This window comes from Eptesicus fuscus, chromosome 6, assembly GCF_027574615.1.
Source record: "Eptesicus fuscus isolate TK198812 chromosome 6, DD_ASM_mEF_20220401, whole genome shotgun sequence".
Classification (NCBI taxonomy): domain Eukaryota; kingdom Metazoa; phylum Chordata; class Mammalia; order Chiroptera; family Vespertilionidae; genus Eptesicus; species Eptesicus fuscus.
This window is the reverse complement of record NC_072478.1, coordinates 48,945,551-48,966,403: the sequence shown is the minus strand read 5'-3', so window position 1 is coordinate 48,966,403 and position 20,853 is coordinate 48,945,551. Positions and strand designations below refer to the sequence as shown.

Sequence of the window (20,853 nt, the reverse complement as noted above, 5' to 3'; positions counted from 1 at the left end):
TAGCAATATGCAAATTGACCACACCTTCGCTATGCCCAAGCCACGCCCACCAGCCAAAGCCACGCCCACTGGCCAATCAGGGCGAGTATGCAAATTACCCAACCAAGATGGCGGTTAATTTGCATACGTGGAGGGAGGGAGGAGTGAAGACTGAAGACCACTTAGAAGGAAGAGGAAGGAAAAGCAGAAAGCAAGGTGGCTACCAGAGGGAAAGCCTGGGCGGGGCGGGGCAGAGCAGGGCGGGCGGCAGTGGCCCGCGGGTGCAGGCACGGCAGCCGCAACGCAACCGCAGCGGCGGCTTGCAGGATTCTTCCTGCAAATGGGCTACTAGTTTTTTATAAATAGCAATATAAATTCAAAGGAGAGTCTGTGTTTATAGCCCCATCTTTTAGTGGGCAAAAAGGAAGCATTGAGGATTTGGCTGAGCAGCTTTGTATTAGCAGGGCATCCCAGGCCAGGGAACCCATGGGCCTCTGCCCTTCTCCCAAGACAGGGCTATTGTCAGTGACAGGCATGTTAAAGATGTGCCATTTGTCCTTTATCCAATCAATGCTTACTCAATCCTTGCTCTGTGAAAGGCATTGTTAAACACTGAGAAATATTATTCTCCACTCATTTAGGATTTTACTCTTTTACCATAACATATAGTTTGTGTTTTGATTTAACTCTATAAACTATTGATTTCTGTGTTCTGTTCTCAAAATTTCATCATCCCTAATGCCACTTCAAATTGTCTTCCAAACAGGTTTGAGAACACATACAGTTACAAAATTCAAGTTGATTCATGTAAGTCTTAGAGCAAATAATCCCAACTGACATTTAGTTATAGTTTTGTTTTTCAAGATTAGGTTGAGTGGTTGGCTTTATGAGAAACAAAACCTATAAAGACCCCTTTTTAATTCTCAACTAGACAGAAACTTAGTCTCACTCTGAGGTCTTTCCATGCCATTCTGCAGTGGTACTGGGACCTGTAAATGTCAAGGCAGAGGACCCCTGGCTGGAGCGCAGTCCTGCTGCCACACCACACCTGGCCATGCCACATGGCTTTCAAAGAGCCGCCTCCCTCACCTTTCCATACCTAGACCTCCCCATCTGTAGAATGGGGTCAATACCACCTACCACCTCACAGGGGTGTTGTGAAGACTTAGAAGAATGTCAAACATTTTCAATATTTAGGTGAGTGATGACATTAATGGAATCTATACTGTGTAAGAGTAACACGAAAATGGACATTTGGAAAACTGTACCAGACACTGGAAATGTGTTGTTCAAAAGAGCATTTTAATAACTCAAAACAGTATTCGTTTATAGACTTCATGGCCTAATTAATTTTTTCATTACTACATATACCAAAAAGGGGGGAGGGGGTAGAGGACTGCCCTTCCACAATCAAGGAGGAGCTCATCACAAAAATGATATCCTCAGAGGACACCTTTCCCCTCCAGTGCTAGAACCTATTCTCCCCCAGGAATGACATCTTCCACTGGTACCAGTGTGACTCAATGCTCATGGACAATTCATCAGATGGCATCAAAGCTTGAGGAATGTTCTTCATCAGATGGGTATTTGTTAGCCCCTAGTGACCTTCGCATAATTGTGCCCTGTGTGATGAGGTTTGCATAGCCTTCTTGGTGGGAGAAGGCATAGCTTGAGCGCCGGGCCCGTGGCACCATAGCGATCTCCTCAATCGGTACTTCTTCCACCTCCTCTTTCTCCTCTTCCTTCTCTTCTTCCTGCAGAGTAAAGGGGCAAGCAAGGGTCATCAAGATCTCACACTGTGTTGATTGCTCTTGGGTTACCTGCTCCCTGTGGCCACCATTAATTGACCAGGCTCTTCCATACCCAAGTTTACCCAACTAGAGTCCTCATTGGGACTTGATTCTTGGGTCAACTACCAAGTGCCTTAAGTGCCCTCTTTTGTCTAAGGCAGGAGAAGTTAACCATGGGGCAGCCATGTCTTCAGCCTGTGTGACAAAACATGGCAGGTCTGTGGCCATATCTTGGTCCACTATTCCAGTCAATTCTGTAGCCCAGCCCAGCCCAGCAGCTTGTCCTTCTAGGTTTCTGTTACCTGAGCCAGTTTAAGTCCCCCAGCATTTTTTTTACTGTGGTAAAATAGACATGAAATGTCCTATTTTAACCATTTTTAAGAGTATAGCTCAATGGCATTAGCACATTCATTCACATTGTTATGCAACCATCAACTCCCATCCATCTCCAGAACTTCATCTTCCCAAATTGAAGCTGTTCCCATTAAACACTAATTCCTCCAGCACCTGCTCCCACTATCTACTTTCTGTTTCTATGAATCTGACTCATCTAGGGACCTCCTCCTATGAATGAAACCACACAGTATTGTCCTTTTGTGATTGGCTTATGTTACTGAGCATAATGTCCTCAAGGTTCATCCACATTGTAGCAGGGGTCAGAATTTCCTCCTTTTTAAAGACTGAGTAATATTCCACTATGTGGATGAACCACACACTGTGTTTATCCATTCATCTATGGATGAACAGACACATTTGGGAGTGTTTTTAATCTCCCTTTGCCTAAACCTTTTCCAGGTCATTTCTGTCATCTCAACCCCCAAGTCTTAGATAATCATGGTGGAAGTCTGACAAAGTCAGTGCTGGAACCAGGAAGTGCGGTTTCCTTTCTGGGGTCCCAGAGCCTATTACTTGGCCCCCCATGAGGGCACTGGGTGTGCATCTGGGTCTCCAAACCCCTAACCCCACCTCTAGATCTCCTTTGAGTCCCTGCTTCCAGCAATGTGCAGTGGGGACCCCAGCCACCCTCACCTTGAGACGTAGCTGCTTGAGGGCTTGGTAAATGACACGGAAGGCCAGTACAGGCAGGGTGTTTAATGACACATTCAGCATTATCATCAGCAGGACGTAGGGGTGAGGTATCACGTTTTGTTCAACAGCTGGAGGAGACAGGGCAGGGTCATGGCCTGTCTCAGACCCCCCTCTCTTCCTAACATCCACCTCCTTCCTCACCCTTAACCCCCAGGGTGCCTTTGTGAAAATTCCCTTACAACACTGGTCCCACCCATCTCCAGGGCTGGCCACCTTATCTCTTACTGGGTTGCTCACACAGAAAAGGGAAGGTTGTGGGGGAAATTGTGAAGAGCCAGAAGCTCTGGCTGGCCCTAGTTATGATTATGTAGAAGCAGAGGCTGAAGAAAATGGCCAGCACGGTCAGGACTGTCCAGTACTTGATGATGAGGATGACCTGAATGGGAAAAGGGAGTGTTAAACCAGGGGGGCCAGAATTCCAGGCAAGGCTATGTGGAGGAGATTGAAGGGTGGCACCTGCTAAGGCCTCTCAGGGAGAGTCACCAGGTGATGAGACCTCCATGGCTGGTGTCCAAGGTCCCACTGGGAGTGGGGAGGGAAGCAGAACTGCTTACCTCCATGGTGACTGATAGCAGGCCTGACAGGGACATGACAGTGGCAAAAGACTGATAGTCAATGATGGGCCCAATAATGTCATGGCTGATCCACATGGTCATGAAGAAGTTGACCAGAGAGGTTACTGTGCCATGGGTGATGGCTTGGAAGAAGACCCAGTAGTTGAACAGCTCATCCTTCTGGCCAGCAATGTACAGCTCAGGCAGCTCCAGACTCTGCTCATCGCTCACATCCTGGAGTGGGGGTGCGGGTGGAGGAATTCTGGAGTTTGGTTTCCCAGGAACATGCATACTTGGCATGCCTGAACCATGCATGTGAGAATGATGAGATGGTGAATTTTGTTATCGTTTTACCAGTTTAAAATCTTAAAAAAGAAGAAATGCTAAGTCTCATTTCTCAGGTCACACCAGGCAGCCTCAAGTACTAATTGTTAGCCCTCTGTGGTTGGTAGCTCCTGTCTGGAGAGCATAGGCATGAGGCGCTTCCATCATCCTAAAGGTTTTACTGGACTGCCTAGTCTGGATCACGTAGCCAGACCCCTCTTAAACAGGAGAACCATCTTTTCTGATCTCCTCCCCACTGTGGGATTGAGATTTGGGGGAGGTAGCTGGGCAAGAGAGCTTCATCCACTATCAGGTTGTGCTCTGGTGGGAACAGTAGTACTCTCCCAGTCCCAGCCCCACCCTAACCCAACCCCCAGGGGAAGAAAGTGGGCCAGAGACAGGAGCATCTCCAGGGAAGGAGGAAGCAAGTCCTTGGTCTGCTCACCTGCTCAAACAGTCCAATGTACAGAACCGGGAGGGTGGTGTACAGCAGGTTGAAGAGCGCCAGGAACCAGCCTTCATACAGAGGCTAAGGGTGGGAAGGGATAGGAGAATGTGGTTAGTGATAAGCCTTCAGATGCCAAATGGCCAGAAACCAAAATGCTCTTTACCTGAGGAGAACCACTCAAGTTAACTATGAACCTGGGAAGGATTCCTAGTGAGTTAGGAAGTTGCATTATAATCAACGGGTGGGTTACGTTTGGGAAAAAAAAAAGAGAAAAACAGAATCTAATTCTTTCAAAATAGAATCATTGCGTGTTTAATATGAGAGCTGCAAGTAAAGAGCTATAGGAGGAAATATGGTTAAAAAGCATGGTTTTTGATCATGTTAGATTTAGGGAGACATTGCTGGGTAAAAAGGAGTTGGAAGAGACCCCAGTAGACAATGAGCTCAACTAACTCTCTTTCCAATGCCTGAATCCAGTCCAGTTAAAGGATATGGAGAAGAAAGGGTTTCTGTTCCAAAAGCATTTTTTAAAATGTGGACAAATAGGGACCACATGCTAACCTGACAAGCTTAGAGAAAGCCTGTGTGGCAGTCTTGCAAACTCAGAGATCTAACATAACCACAAAGGATGGTCTAAAATGAAAACTTTTAAAACTAAAAGCAGTATATGGTGGGTAGTCCTGTCCTAGACCTACATCTTCCCTGACAAAGGTCAATCTTTACCTTAACTGAACCTATAGCCTTTTTGCATGTATGATAGTAGATCTTTGGAATGTCACAGTAATTTTCCCTTTTCCAGACCACTCTGTGGAGACCACAAATCCCATTGTTATTGAGTTAATTGTTGATTGTTAACTTTTCTGTACCCACCTATGTAAAAGATGTGTCTATCATTTTACTTTTCATTCAATTCCAGAGGTTTCCTTGTTTTGTTTTCTCTCACACACCTCCCTAATTTATCACCAATAGATTTCATGTAACCCACTTGGATCTGCTCTTTTGATTGTAATATATAAAATGAGGTGCAAAACTGCCATTCTCTGGAGCATTATCTTAATCTGCTGAAATTTTGCTTCCTCGCAATTGTCTACAGTTTGGCTCAAATAAACTCACAAAAATTCTCTAAAGATTTGCATGTTTCTTACATTGACAAAAATTTTTTTAAATATTTTATTGATTTTTAGAGAGAGAGAGAGTTAGGCAGAGAAACATTGATGTGAGAACAAAACATTGATTAGTTTCCCCCTGCATGACCCCCACCAGGGATCGAGCCCAAAATCTGAGCATATTCTCTGACACAGGAATTGAACTAGCAACCTTCGGGTGCATGGAACAACACCCAACCAACTGAGCCACATTGACCCAGAACCCAAAAACCATTTTATGCGCATTCTGCAAGTAAGCAAAAAAGTAATGGTGAAGAATTTTATAAGAATCAAGTTTCTCACTGCTGGAGAAGTGTTATAAATGAATACCTGGAAAAGGCTAAGCTGAGCATTGTCTTGTAGGATTGGAATCAGAAATATCAGTGTGAACTCATATAATTTTTAATATACACAAGCTAGATGGGTAGACATATAAATAAAAATAGACATAGAGATGTGTCTATCCATGGGCTAATATGTGTACATTTCCTAAATCTGTCTACTGAGAGGGTAATAGCACCCAGGGGCACCAAGCACAAACTAAGCACTAAGCTCTTGGTGTCTAACACTACCCTTCTCTGATGAAAAGAACCAGGTTTCCTATGGGAGTGGCTAATTCCAGGATTGGGGCAAGGAAATAATAAAATTATCCTGGAACCTCTTGTAGCGCCAAAAAATGAAGATATATTCAGGGAAAAAAACAGGCTGGGGAAAATTGGAGCAATGAAATACACAATAAAAAATACCCAGGAGTTCAAACTGATAAAAATTATGTCCTCAGTAAGACTAGGAACAAAACAAAGATGCCAACCCTCACCATCTCACTGGTTCTAGCCAGAGAAATTAGGTAAGAAAAGGTAAGAAAAGGCATCCAAATTGGAGGGGAAGAAAGGGAAAACACTATATTTGCAGTTGACCTGCAGGAAATCCCCAGGGATCCACCAGAAATCTCCTAGAATCAATAAAAAGAATTTAGCAAATTTGGAGGGTACAGATCAAAACACACACAAAAAAACCATCTGTTTCTACACAATAAGCTATCTCAAAAGGGAATTAAGAAAACAAATTCCATGCACAGCAGCATCTAAATGAATAAAATACTTGGAAATAAAAAAGTAAAACAAACAATTATACTTATTCAAGGGTGCCCTCTGGTAAAGCTCCCTCTCAAATGCCTGGATGACAATGACAGCAGTTTATTCTCTATCACATTCATCTATTTTCAAACAATTTCCTTATCCCCTTGGGAAACCATCACCCTATGACTCTTCTAAGGCTCTAGGAGGCACACTTATTCTTCACCATGATACTGTCAAGAGTGTCTTAAAGTTAGGACCCAGACCCCAGAGTCTTATCTTCTCAGGGGCTCAAGCTTTCCCTCTTTCCCCTAGAAAGGTTTACCCTTTGGAGCATCTGCTGCCCTGCTCTGGATTCCAGAGCTCAAATCTGTCAAACATCCCTGAAAATGTCGGGCTCAAAGCTGACTGAGCAGAAACCATCCCCTCCCTTTATCTATACTCTATACCTCTATGAATGCAGCCATAGAAATGATTGATTGGCCCTGTGACCTCAGGCAAGCCCTGCCCCATGAGGACCCTAGAGTAGAGTAGGCAGTGCCCACCAGCCTTCAGGAAGCCACAGGAAGGGCACAGAACCCCAACACAGAGAATCCCCAAAGGCCTGTTGCCTGCAATGCACCTGAGCAGTGAAGCCACTATAGAAAGCGAACCAGATCTGAACCATCATGATGGCCAGCGTCTTGTAGATGAAGTAGCGCAGGAACTTGCACACTCGCATGTAGGACCAACGCCCGTGCACCAGCAGCAGTCGCCTCAGGAAGCGGAACTGGGCCAGCATGTAGTCGCTGTTCTGCACCGCCTGCATGCCCTCCTGGCCCGCCAGGCCTACACCAATGTCCGCAGCTGCAGGGGTATACACAGCATGTTGGCCCTGGGCCATCCCCAGCCCGCCACAGGCCTTCCCCCCAGACCCAGTGCCCACCACTCACTCTTGATCATGTTGACATCGTTGGCGCCATCCCCAATGGCCAGGGTCACCACGTTCTGGTATTTCTTGACCAGCGCCACAATCAAGGCCTTCTGTTTGGGTGTCACCCGACAGCAGATGACTGCTTTGCAGCTACAGGCCAGTTCCACAAAGGCCTGTTCCCGCCATACCTCCGGGTTCTGGGGGGTGTTGGGGTCCTTATTCTGCAGCATCGGCCCTGCTGCACTCTTCATCAGCTGGTCCTGGTCAGCAAGGGAGGGTGGGGGCGAGGGGGCACATCAGTCTGCCTTAACCCCTCCCCTTAATGAACGTCTCCAACTGGCCTCTCCTCCCTCCTGGCCTTCTGCCCCAAACCGCAGTGTGGACTTGACCACATGGGCTCCATTCCCTCTGAAAACCATCTCCTAGCCTGGCTTTCATTTTGGCTTTTCTAACAGCCTACCCCCACGAGTTCCTCCCAGTTCCCTCCCCAGTCAAGGGACCCCAGTCAAGCCTGAGTTGACACTGACCAGAAATTCTCCACTAACAATCATGTCAGGGACCCCAATCAAGCCTGAGTTGACACTGACCAGAAATTCTCCACTAACAATCATGGCGGCCATCTTGATCTGAGGCAGGCTGTTCTTGGTCTCCTGGTAGGCTTCAAGGATCGCACTGCAGGGACCCAGTTGGGGCTCAGCCATGCCCAGGAACAAGCTTCCTTCCATCCTCTACCTCCAGCTGTGCTTTAGTTTTCCCTTCTGGGAGTCCAGCCAGGTGGAGGCTGAGGACACTCTGCTGATCCCTAGGGCCACACCTAGGTGGCCATGGGTGTTCACCATTCCCCCACCCTCACCGTGCCCCCAACCAATTCAACTGCCCCCACCCCCAACTCCTTACGTTATCTGCTCCTCATTCAGAATGTGCATGTCCTCAGATAGCAGCTGGCAAGCATAGCCAATGTTCACCGCAGTCTCTGCAAACCAGCCCAGCTCAGCCCCCTGCCTGTGGCCATGCCCAGGCACTCAGCCCACTCCTGGCTATGGCAACTGGTTCAGAAGAGGGTACAACCCAGGCTGGCCAATGAGAGCTTGCCCTGAGATTTTGGTCTGCCACTCTGAGCGAAGGGGCCTGCACTCTGGCTATCTGGGGCAGGGGCCAAGGGATCATTAGACCTATCATGCTAGGGCACTTGTAGGAGCCCACAAAAATACTTTATTTTAAAATCTGAATAAAAAGTATGTTTTCCAGCCTGGACATTCGTCTTTATAACAACACAGCTGTAAAAATGTAATTTTAAATATTTTGTGTGTATGTGCCTCCTACCCACAGAAGCACTAATTCAGAACCTACTGGCACCCACCTGAGGGAGGTGCCAGCAGTTTTAATCATCCCATTTTCCCTTCCCTAGGACAAAGTAGGGGGCAGGACTGAACCAAGACCAGTGGGATAGGTTGATGGTATAGTGCTTTGGGGCATCTATGAGTCCTTTCCCACCCATCGATGGCCACCCCGGGACCTACCTTGCTTGTCCCCTGTGAGTACCCATATTTTGATGTTCCCTTTCTTGAGACACTGGATAGTTTCAAGAACACCATCCTGAAGCCTGTCTTCAATGGCTGTGATTCCCAGCAGCTAGATGGAGAGTGGGCAGGGAACAGACTGACTGAGCAGGGACCCAGCTAACCCCAGCACAAATGGGAGATCCAGGGTCCCAGAGCCAGGGTGCTGGAGCCCCCTCGCTTCCTGTGCCACGCCCACCTGGAGGTTCTGCTCTATCTCCTCGTACACCTGGTGCAGGGCTTGGGCACGGTTCTCAAGAAGGATCTTGGCTTCCTGGTGCCGCTGGTGCCACTCCTCGTACTGGTCCTCTTCCACCTTTTTGTAGGCCAGGCACAGTGTGCGCAGGGTCTCCTCAGCAAAGGACTGGGGGCGGGGTGGGTAGGCAGGTGCCACCCTGTCACCTCTGCCTCCCTCTGCTTCTTTCAGCCCCTTCTCCCTGTGCCTAGGCTCCTTGAACCTTGACTGCACTTCCCCAGTTCTTAGAGACTAGTTGCCTGCCCTGGAGTCCTGCTCCTGACAGAGCAGAGCACACTGAGAAGTCCTGAATGAGAGGCCAAGAACATTCTTTGCACAAACCCTGATCCCTGTGCTGGGTGATGCTGGGGATCCAGCAAAGCCCTTGGGCAATCTCAAAGGGTCAGAGCTGGGCCATAGAGTGATAACCTGGCATGATATGTCAGCCCCATATTAGGGTCAGTCAGAAAAGTCTCTCTGGAGGTGGCAGAGCCCTAAGGACCAAAAGATCCTGAGTGACAGAGTAGAGGAAGGCATCCAAGCAGAGGGAATAGTGTGTGCAAAGGTCCTGGGGTATCACATGAGCATGGGAAAATTTGGGTCCTGGGGAATGCCCCGGGGCAAGGAGAGTTAGTCTAGAGAGGGCAGCAGGACACAGCTTCGAAAGCTTGGCTGAGACATTTAGGGTTCACTCATGGAGACCAAAGATTTGGGGCTGAATGTGTTTCAGAATCCACGCCTGACTAGAAAAGGTTTGAGGGGGCTGGGAGGATCCAGGGTCAAAGCCTAACCAGAGAGGGTCACTTAGAAAAAAAATGCTCTCTTTGTGTAGGGTAAAGGGCACAGCCTGGCCAACTGTATATGACTACCCTGTGTACCTGAGGCCATTTCTCTGCACACCCTCCCTTATCTTTACTCCCTCTACCCAGCCTCCCTCACTTCTCACAGGACTCACAGTTAAGGCCTCTTCTGTAGCTGCTTTCACGGTCCTCCCTTTCCTATACAAGTCTTTCTTATGCAGGCGTTCAAAGAGGACAGTGTCTGCGCCTTTGGTGTAGAGGTAGATGGAGCCCTCGGGGTTTCGGACTGTGGAAGGAGAGACCTGGCTGCCCATAAGTGCTCCCCTTCCTGCCCGTCTCCATCCCTGGGCCAAGGGTGCTCACCCAGCACAGACATCCGCTTTCGGATGCTGTTGAAATCCATCATGGCCAGGACCTGGTATACCCGCTGCTCCCCCAACTCCATCACCGTGATGCTGTCCCGCGTGCGTGCCAGGAACACATAGCCGAAATTCCGGGCTGCTGTGACCAGTGCCTCCTCATCAGGGGATGCTGCCTGGTAAAATAGCTGGTCTGGCAGGGGAGGGGCCATGGGATGGGATGTGGGAGGGGTACATTTGCTGAGAATGTGCTGTCTTTTATGGGAACCTACCACCCATCTCCAATGGACATAGTTGGTGCTCACCAGATATAAGATAATGGTCTCTTGGGCCAGTACAACCTCTAAGCCAAATAAAAGAAGGTGGACACTTGGGCCCCCATCTTGGGACCTCCCCTTCCCAGCTCAGTAACAGATATCCAGCCCCATGCCTGAGCACCCTATAAGGTGGGTAACAGGAGCCCTGGGAGTTGGGATGGACAACCTCGAAGGCCAGACCACCATCTCAGAAGCTCCAGGGCCTGGATAGCCAGCAAAAAACTCACTGTCTTTCTCCTCCACCATCACTGTGTGGCAGATGGCCAGGAGACGCCAGAACTCCCGCACCATCTTGTCCTTGTTGTTGCGCACAATACTCAGGAGCCTTGAGTTTCTGAACAGCATCTTCCCATCGGCAAATACGTTCCAGAGGAAGGGGTTGTCCTTATATGGGGAATCCTCCTGGTCTGGGCCGTAGACAATGCCGTTGATGCAGCACTTCTTGAAGGTCATGATGTTCTGTGTGAGTGTGCCAGTCTTGTCCGAGAAGATGTACCCCACCTGGCCCAGCTGGACATTGAGACTGGTGCTACGGGCTTTGGCAGGCATATCCTGGGGTGCATAGTACATCTCCACGTCCCAGTCAATGAAGATACTGTTCCCCAGGTAGATGAATTCAGCTCTGCAAACACATGCTGGGTCACACACTGTCCTGTTGCCTACCTGAGCTCCCACTTCTCTCTAGCTGAGTAGTGTCCGGAACTCACGTGATGAACATGGCCATGGGCATCATGACACTGAGCAGAATGATGAAGCTCAAGAGTATGAAGAAAGTCTCGATGGTCACACTATGCACGCGCAACTCAGGCACATAATAGTGCTTGGTCTTGAATTCTTTCACCTTGTTCCAGAAGCCCATGGTCAAGGCCATAGAGATCAGCACCACGAATATGCAGATCTGCTCAGCAAAGGGAAATAGTAGAGCCTGTGGGGGAACCCAAGGCAGCACCGACACAGCACAGTGTAAAAGACAAACAGGAGAGGAGCACTCCCACCCATCAGCATGGGGAAGAGTGCTGAGAAGAGGTGGCTGGGAGTCCTATGGGGAGGGAACTTGCAGGGATTTTGCTGGGTTTTGTGGCTGCTATTAAAAAAATTATTGCAATGACTTTTATTTAAAAAGACAGTTGATTAGGCTAAAAGTTAAGAATTGTTAAATAAATGTCCATGGAAGGGAGGTGAACATTTTATTATCTCCTGTAGGTTTGGAAAAATTTCAGGATCAAGAAATTTTTTAAAGATTTTGATTACAGTAATATTTTCTGGCCCACAGACCTCTGTTTGTAGGATCAGGCTTCACACATTTTGCAGAGGAAGGAAACTAAGGCCTGAAAAATGACAGCCTGGACTTGTCTATGGGAAGGGCCCTTTCCCTTCCCTCTTTTGTGTCCCTCAGCCCTCACCCCAGGGCAGGGGCTCTGTGAAGCTCACCATGATGACCAGCTTGTTCATCAGACGGTCTATCTTGGTCCCCTTCAGATGGACCGTGCCACAGTTCCTCATGATCTTTGTGTCAAAACCTGTATGGTTTGCATCCATCCATCTGTCTACCTGCCTGTCCATCCACCTCATCCTCCATTCCTCTGTCACCCCACCCCTCTACACATCCATCCACGTACCTGACTAGCCACCCATCCAAGGAGGCTGGCTCAATATGTTTATTTCCACAGTTTTAGAACCCAAGGCTCCATAGAAGCTGTGCCAAGAGCCCCACATCTTGTGACAGCAAGACACTCAGCAGGTAGGCCCTGGCCTTGTGACTTCTTGCCAACAAGTTTAGGGTTCTCACCCACCCCACACCAGGGCAGCTCATGCTGCAGAGGCCCTAGAGTAGTCATACCAGCATAGATGACCATTCCATAGCAGGTGTCCGTGTTTCGAATCTTGCAGCCACGTAAAAGGATGTTGCCACTGTCCAGGGAGTATTTCTTGCCCTCCCACTCCAGGTGCCCCGTAAAGTAGTGCATCCGACTGTTGGGTTCCTCACACACCACCTTGCCTATGAGCAACAGAGCAATCAAGGAGCTGAGAGGCATGCCTGGGGTAGGGCAATGCTTCTCCAATGCAGGGTAGGGCAGGATGTGGGGAACACTCCCCATCACACTGCCCAAAACTTGTCCCACTGGCACCTCCATCCTCCTGCCGTGCAGCCTCCTCTCCTGGATGCTCCAAAAGCGGGTTCTGTTAAGCCTCAGGGCCTTTGTACATGCTGTTCCCTGACTCGCACCTCCTCAAGAAAACCCTCTCTTCTGATCCTTCAGGTCCCCCACCCCCACTAAGCCCCCTTCCTCCTGGTTACAATCCTGAGAGGTCACTAGACATTTACTCCTGCCAGTGGTGTCTCAAATACCTGTGAGTTCCAGCCTCATCTCCATCATGCTGGGGACTTTGGGACCCAGACCAGCATCTGGCAGACAGTGCCTACCTCTGGCAGACAGTGCCTACCTCTCCATGTAAGCTAGGCTTTTCCTCAGATATCATGAAAACAAATGCAACCAGTGCTTGAATATCAGGAACAAAAGAGTTGTGGTTCAAGAGAAAAGATTCTGCTCCAGCAACAATTAAAGTAACTTGTTTTTGCAACAAGACAGGAAAAAAAATAATGTGTCCCCTTGCTGGGCCTAGGACAAACAGTACTTGTAACCTACAAGTGTGAAATGTCTCACTTTCCAGGTGGGATATAAAAATCTACTGCAATGGGTGTCAGTTCCCTATCTCTGTACACACAACATGCTGCCTTTTTTATTAAACAACCAAAAACATTTAATGTGATCAATGTTTTAAAATTAAAAATGCCTGATAAAAGAGTGCTGCGTGTTTTGTAACAATAACAGAAAACACCCGGACTGTTACATGGATTCAAAGGACATGAAACAGGCCTGGATAAGCTGATCTGTTAAAAGCTATTTCACCTCCCTCCAGCAAATGCCATTGCCATTCCCCAAAACCCAGTGAGGTGGGGAAATTTCATGGCTACTGTACAGAGGGGCAGACAAAGGCCCAGATGGTTGGATGGTGGATAAGCTGCTACCTCTTACCTTGGAAGGAAGCCATATTCTTTACAGTGGTCAGCCCATGATGCGTGACTAACAGGGCCTGCCTATACTTCAAGTTGGTCTCCCTGGTGATGAGAAGGGGAGCGAGGTAAGAGGTAGGGACAGATAGCACCCAGGCAAGATATCCCCAGCCCCTTTCAAATGTCCTTTTCACTGAGCCCCTGCTATGCATGCCAGCTGCCCATCAGGAGGCTGAGGCCCAGAAAGGGAGAAAGCCTTGCCCAAAATCACACAGGGCATTTTCAAAATGGCTGAAGCCAGACTCCAGGCCTTCTTTTGGGCAGGTGTACCTGGAGCACAGTAGGGCTCTAGAAATGTTGGTACAAAGAAAATGGGTCCCTTCACCTGATTTAATGTTATTGCCCCCTGCCAGCTTGCAGGTGCCCCACAAATGCTCCCAGAATGAATGACCTAAATATCCCAGTGGGCTTGGGGAGCCACATGTTGTGGCTATTGGGGAATGAGGAAGGCCTTGCTGGCTCCCAGGCCCCCAAACCCCTACTGATAACCCACATCTCACCCGTCGATGTCAGCTGTCTCCACATAACACAAGCTGCTGGGCTCCGTGCTGGCCAGTAAGAGTATATCGGCCTGGGGTGGGGAAGGTAGGGATGGGAGGAAGGAAACAGCATTGCAGGGGTGGAGAGGAGGAAGACAAGCGGGAAGGCAGGCCCTCCCACCCCCACACTAGAAGTGGGAATTTCTGGGCCAGCTGACAGCTCACCGGGACAATGTTTGTGTCATGCAGACGGACCAGGTCCCCCACATGCAGGTCCTTCCACTTTTTACACATAAACCTATTGGGGGGGGGGGGGTTGGCAGGTGTAAGAGAGGGCCCCAACCAGGCCCATCTTTGAAACCACTGGCCCTCTTGCCACCCTGAAGCTGAAAGAGCTTCAGGAGGTTGGGGCTACAGATGCCTCCGTGGTGCTTTGCTCCCCTGTGTACCCACCTACAGGTCTTTGGGGGAGTGGGGTTCTTAGCCCACACAAGAAGTCCAACCTTCCCTAACCTTGCCCCCCTTCCCCCAGTTCTTTGTCCAAGTCTCTTCAGAACTTCTCTGCCTCCCTTTTCCGCTGAACTTTCAGGCCTGCAAGGCTTAACAATCAGGTCCTCAGCCTCTGTCCTCATCACAGGACACATCCCCAGGCCTGGTAGATAGCAGGCATCTAGTAAATAATGGCTGGGTGCCTGTCACACATGAGACTCAACCAAGATGTCTGGGGGGCATGGAGGGTTCTGGGCACTCTGCTGGGCACTCCTCCGTGATATGTACACACACACACACACACACACACACACACACACACACTTGTGCTGGAGTTCCCTTCCTCAGGATGAACTCCCCAACACAGCACTAGGGGCCTCACCTCTCCCCCACCAGCATCTCGCAGGGCCTGTTGTTGACGGTGCTGTCACTCCTATGTCGCCCCTGAGTCAACAGGGATGGGTCAGAGGGGTGGCCCTGCCCCAGCCTTGCCCCCACCCATCCTGCCCCCACACCACCCTGGTGAAGGGCCTAGGTGCAGAGCAGTTCCAGCTCATACACGTGGCCCCTATAGTGAGCCCACACCAGCCACATCTGTCCAGGGACCCTGGTGGGGGAAGTGGGAACTGCTGGGACAATAGCTATTGGCAGCAAGGGCCAAAGGGTCATGTGCCTGCATCTGTCCCTTATGGAAGCAAGACAAGGACCCCATCCTGCCCCCAGCCCCCTCCCCAACAGTCCTGTGACTCTACTTACGATGTCATCCACCAGGTCTCGGATGGCCCGGATGAGGAGGAGGCAGACGAGTGGGGCAAAGAGGGTGAACCAGGGCATCGTGGAGATCTCAGGAAAGACACCCTGACAGACATGGTGGTTCACACCGACCCACCACCCCTGACACTCCCCACAATTGCCTCCCCCTGCCCTCTCATCTAGCCCCTCAACCTGGCATCCTGTGTCCCACCTGCCAACACCACCACCAGGGCCAGCCACCTCCCCCCACAAACCTTGGGACAATGGCCTATTTCCACACCCTGCCCAGAACTCCCCCCACTAGCAAACTCATCTCCCTTCCATGCCCAGCTCCCATGTCACATCTCCCAGGAACCCCAAGCATGTTCCCTCCTCAGAGCCTTGGGTTTACTATTTCCCTCCCTATAGTTCTGATTTTCCCAGTCACCCTTCAGGCCTGAGCTCCAAGTGAATCGCAGACAAGCCTAGGTGGGAGAGTGGGACCCTTTGCATCACTGGGCCCTGCCGTGTGTCTTAATGAGAGTGGGTGTCAGGGCAACTGCTGGGTCCTCAGTTTCCAGCATTGGACCTGTACACAGTATGTTCGTGGGATTGATGAAGAAAAGGAGAGGGTCAGACCAGAATGAGCTGTTGAGTGGGGGTCAGGGTGCTCAGTAAACTGCCCACCCAACTGAGACAGGCCGACATCTGCCCTTCTGGCAGGGCCGCCCAGGCGCTGGGAAGTAGCCCTGCAGGTCCCTAGACCCTGCTCTTAACCCTTTCCTCCTCACCCTTTGGAGTCAGCTGGGTGGATGGGGCCAAGGGGGTCATGTGGCCAAGGCTGTCTATCCTGGGGAGAGGCTGCACCCTCCTTGAACCTGAAGGAACCACTCATTCACCTTCATTGTTGAATGTATATTGAGCACCTCCTGTGCGCCAGGCCCTGGGCTAGGCAGGGGGCCTTAGCCACCTCCCAGTGTGTGAGGAGCCAGACACTGCCCCACCCCCGCCTCCCCATCCAAACAAACAACCAACCTCACAGACAGACACACTCATCCTCCCACCCCCACCAAGTGTCTACAGAGCCATGTGTCAAAGGTGGTCAGGTAGGGCTTCCTGGAGGAGGCGATTCCAGCAGGTGGAAGGAATGGTGTGACCCTTGGGGCCACTCCCACCCTGCCCTACCTGGAGAATGATGATAAAAAGGAAGTAGGAGTTTGACATTCGATGGAACTGCTCATACAGGTTTAAGGGCAGGAAGGAGAAGAAGTTGTACTTGGCTGTGTGAATGATGTTGTCCTAGAATGAGAGCCAGCATGGGGGCACCGCCCAGGCCAGGACTCCACCGTGGCCTCACCCCACCCTTTAGCTACTATCAGCAATAACTGAGCACCCAGTGCATACAAAGTCTCAAACCAGACGTACTGAGTGCTAGCTGAGTGCCAAGCCTTGAGCCAGCATTAACTGAGCCCCTACTGGATGCAAAGACTCATAGCAGAGGGCTGTGACCCCCGTATTTCTCCAAGTGAGTCACACACAGAAAACGGTTTTAGGTAGAGCCTGATGTACTTTGAAGGTTTAATATTGACTTATTTTAATGCGAATGGGGTGGGGGGATGGCAAGGAAACACAGGCCATTCTAGCACCAAACTGGTGATTTGCTCATGATTAAAACTGGGGGGTGGGGAGGGGAGGCTGAGTGGGAGGAGGTAGGAGAGAGCCTTGGGGCTGGGGCCACCCACCTTGTACTTCGTCTTCTGCCAACACAGGAAGGCCTTCTCCTTGAACTGGTTGTTGTAGGTCCTGTCATTGGCCTTCACCTCCCAGGTGAACACTGAGGCAGGGCGAGTGGGGAGTTGCAAGGGGTGTAAACCAGCCTAATGATCCCCCAGAGGAGGCTCATGGGGAACCCAGAAGCCGGGGAGCCTGGCCCTCGGCCACGGGAGTGGGAGCTGGTCAGCCACCAAGCCTGGAGAAGGGCCGAGCTGCTCGGCGGCCTGGGCGCCACAGCCCTGCGGGCGCAGAGGACAGGCCCCCCCTCGGCGGACGGGGTCAAGGCCCAGCTGCCCGCCCCTCCCACCCCGGCCTGGGCAGCCCAGCCACTGCAGGTCTGCAGCATTCAGTCACGGGGGCCGGAACTAGTTGGACCCCCACGAGAACCCCGTGGTGGGTCTGCCGAATGGGGTTGGGGGTCTCCCCGTCAGCTCCACCTCGGCCACGCTCCTTGGCTGCCTCCCGCGACCCCACCAGCGGCCCCGCAACACGCACCTGCCTCCTCCTCCTCCTCCTCCTCCCCCCGGGCCTCGCCGGGGGGCAGGCTGCACACGCTGGTGGAGCTGCTGGGGAGAGGCGCCCGGGTCACACGGGCGGCCCAGCCTTCGCAAGACACTGTCCATGAGCTCCGCCTTCCCCCAAATGTCATGGCTCCCCTCCCTCCGGCTGCGCCCCCCACCCGCCGCCCCCCATTCCCACACGGACACCCTGCCTCCCCAGCGAGGGGCTCCCTCCTTGTTGACCCCCTACGTGGGCCCGGGGTCAGAGGTCATGTCACTTAGCGTGGCTGCAGGGCCAGGCTGCTCGTAGGTCCCAGGGTGATCTCGAGGCCGTCATCACCGTGATGGAGGCAGACACCAGGCTTTCCTGAGCCCGGAACCGCCCCACCGCCTAGTTCATGGTCACTCCTTCCATCGGGAACGCGTCCACAGGGACCCCCCCATCCCCCCGCCCCCAGCAGCTCCCCAAGTCCTGCCCGCCTGCCTGGTCAACGGCCTCCTCACCCCTCTGGTTTCCGCTCGGGGTCCTCTGGCGGGCTCAGCCTGAACAGGCACCTCTTCCGGGCCCCCCCTCTGCCCGGGCTGGTCCCCATCCTGGGTTTCATGGCTCTCTCTCCTCTGAACTGCCTTCGCTGTCTGGGCGGCCGCTGAACTTGGAAACCTCCGGGGGGGGGGGGGGGGGGGGGGGCCAGGCCGGACCCGGTGGAGCCGTTGGAGCCGTTAGGGGGCTGTCAACGGTCCTGCTGCGCAACACGGGGCGGGGCTTAAGGGCCTTGCCGGGGGCGGGGCCATGGCGAGTGGGCGTGGCCTCAGGGGGCAGGGTCCTGGGGGCGGGGCCGGGGCCGGGGCTGAGTCAGGAGTGGGGCCAGCACAGGGGGCGCTGCAGAGGGTCAGTGGGCAGGGTCTTGCACAGTGGGGTGGGGTGGGGTGGGGGGCGGTCTTAATAGGCACCAGGGTCTTAGGGTCGGGACCTGGTGAAACTGGGCCTGAGTAAGGTGGACTGGGGCCAGCGGAAGCGGGGCAGGGCCAGGATGGGACTGGGTACTTGGGCGGGAGTCTGAGCCGCCTGGGTTTTCTCACCTGTAAGCTGGCAGAGACCACCCCGACGCTAGGACGAATCCCAATGCCATCCGGCTCCGTCCTGGTGTGCGCCCACTCAGCCGCAGCCTGGGCTCTTGGTGGGGAACTTCCTGAGGGAGGTGATGGGGGTGGGAGGCAGTGGCGAGGCTGGGGCGGCCTCCAGTCGGAGATGGGGAACTAGAGCCCGGGAGGGCCAGGGCGGGAGGCGTGTGGAAGGGGCCGCTACAGTGACCAGTTACGGTCCACCTGAGAGCTGGGACTCAGGGGGCGGGGCCACTTTGGGGGCACAAGGGAGATGATTAAGTCCCATGTTTCACATGTTCACTTTTAGGAGCTCCGGGAAGGGCGGAAGTTAGGAAGGCAGTGGGCTCTGGGTACCTTCCCTACAGCCCCGGGGTCCCTCACTTTGGCCCAGTACTGACCCAACAGATGGGGTGCCTGTGTTTGACTCTGTGCCCTAGTGTCTTCCCCGCACCTGAGTCTGGGCTCCCCTTGAGGCACTAGCATCACTGATGAGCAGATGGTGGGTGAGTGAATGAGTGAGAGTGGGGATCCCACCTTCCCCATTAGAGCAGCAACCTCTCAATCACATTTCTTTGGAGGCAGCGCCTGCATGCCCTGCTTGGCCTCCTAGGGGTGCCACGTAAACCTCTCCTTTGATCATTCATGCTCATGCACCCAACAAATGTTCATCCAGCCCTAACCAAGTCGTTAATGAGAAAGACCCCGGGGAAGGGGCTTTAGGGGAGACCGTGCTGGGTGCAGCTGAGAGGAGCGGTTTGGGGTCCTGACTTCCTCTCTGGGATAGTAACAGCAGGGAGAGGCGCTTCCTGAGCCAATGGGCTTGGCAAACTGGAAAGGGTGCAGACACCTCACAGAAACGGGTTTCTGTGAAGCCACTGGCAACCACTTCTTTGGAAAACTCTTGTCTACAGAAGGGGAGGGGTAAAGTCAATGGTTACAAGAACAGCCCCTGAGGGATGTAACAGCGACAGGGGCCTGACTGGGCCCCGCCCTGTCCTTCCCCAGGGCCCCCAGGACCTGGAAAGGAAACCCTGATGCTGCTGTGGCCTAGGAAATCCCTAGGGCAGGGGCTCTGTGTCCTCAGCGGGATCCTGCCCTCTTGACCTTTAGCAAAAGCCAGAGTGACAGGGTGGCAGGGGCCTCCTCCTGGCAGCCTTCCAACACCTTTATGCTCCCAACATCAGGACCTGGGGACTGCCACCAGCTTCTGTCCCGCAAGGCTTTTTCTGGCTTCATTTTTCACTTTGAATAAATTAAAAGCAGAATCCTGAACAGCCCTGGCTCTCCCACCCCCAAGAGCCAGAACAACACAGAAATAGGGTAGGATTCGGGGCACTGGGCACACACGTTTCCAGGGATGGGCAAACAGCACACAGGGGCTGTGGCCACCCTGCCCTTTCCATGGTAGCTCCTTGGACATTCAACTGGACTTGGCAGCTGGCTCCCAACAAGGGGCAGGTCCTGGCCACAGGGGGCAGCTTGGAACCAGAGCTGACTTTCCTGCTCCCCCATTGGGGCAGGTCCTGGCCACAGAGACAATGTTTTCCTCAGTGTGTGGCTCCACACCTGCACGCCAGGACAGCTAAATCCATACATTTACCACACATTTAGTCTGTCCCGGCCTGGGGGTGGTGGAGAGGGGGTTGAGACATTGGGGGGCAGAGAGGATTGAGGCATGGAGGGGAGAAGGGTTGAGGCATTGCTGGGGAGGGGCGGAGGCTGTGGGCCTTCACAGACAGCTCCCAAGTGAGGGCAGGGCTCCACATGCTCAAGAGGTTCGGAGACAGAGAGGAAACAGGGGTATGTATATGACACTCCGAGCCAGGGCGAACGTAATGCACCGTGGGGGCGTCAAAGGTCATTGCAGGAAGATAAGAAGGGCAGATATTTTGTAGTTTCCCTGCTACATAAATAGGTAAAAAGTCAGTTCTGGTGATAACTCTTGTTGTGGGCCAGGCTTCTGATTTAAATTCTTCTAGATAGTTAAGATGGGGAGGCAGAAGTTTCTCTTGAGCCCACTGGGTCTCAGTTACCTTTAGCGCAAAATAATCTGCATGCCATAGAGACACATCCTGGGTGGCTCATTCTGAACCCAACACCATGAGTGAAGAA

General features: G+C 52.1%; 1 protein-coding gene across 1 annotated transcript; it reads right to left on the bottom strand.

Moving 5' to 3' along the window:
- Window positions 1–1,275: 1,275 nt before the first annotated feature.
- On the bottom strand, window positions 1,276–17,786 carry LOC103290622 (phospholipid-transporting ATPase IK-like). Its single transcript, XM_054716733.1, has 26 exons — window positions 17,637–17,786; window positions 17,107–17,241; window positions 16,550–16,663; window positions 15,389–15,490; window positions 15,015–15,076; window positions 14,369–14,441; window positions 14,165–14,235; window positions 13,627–13,709; window positions 12,429–12,587; window positions 12,020–12,108; window positions 11,296–11,486; window positions 10,816–11,210; window positions 10,276–10,464; window positions 10,068–10,198; window positions 9,077–9,241; window positions 8,839–8,950; window positions 8,216–8,291; window positions 7,906–7,990; window positions 7,338–7,578; window positions 7,028–7,251; window positions 4,182–4,265; window positions 3,413–3,646; window positions 3,096–3,234; window positions 2,736–2,926; window positions 1,562–1,733; window positions 1,276–1,530 (listed from the first exon to the last, which is right to left on the bottom strand). Exons 1-26 carry the CDS (start codon window positions 17,784–17,786, stop codon window positions 1,448–1,450), a joined length of 3,750 nt encoding a protein of 1,249 aa, XP_054572708.1. The 3' UTR covers window positions 1,276–1,447.
- Window positions 17,787–20,853: the final 3,067 nt, after the last annotated feature.

Bases quoted from the DNA above. Each gene is read 5' to 3' on its own strand.
- LOC103290622 (XM_054716733.1), bottom strand. From the start codon at position 17,786: ATGACATTTGGGGGAAGGCGGAGCTCATGGACAGTGTCTTGCGAAGGC. The intron at 17,242-17,636 runs GCAGGTGCGTGT...GGGGATCATTAG, and splicing joins AGGAGGAGGAGGAGGAGGAG to GCTGGTTTACACCCCTTGCA. The intron at 15,491-16,549 runs GTAGGGCAGGGT...CATGTCTGTCAG, and splicing joins TTTTTATCATCATTCTCCAG to GGTGTCTTTCCTGAGATCTC.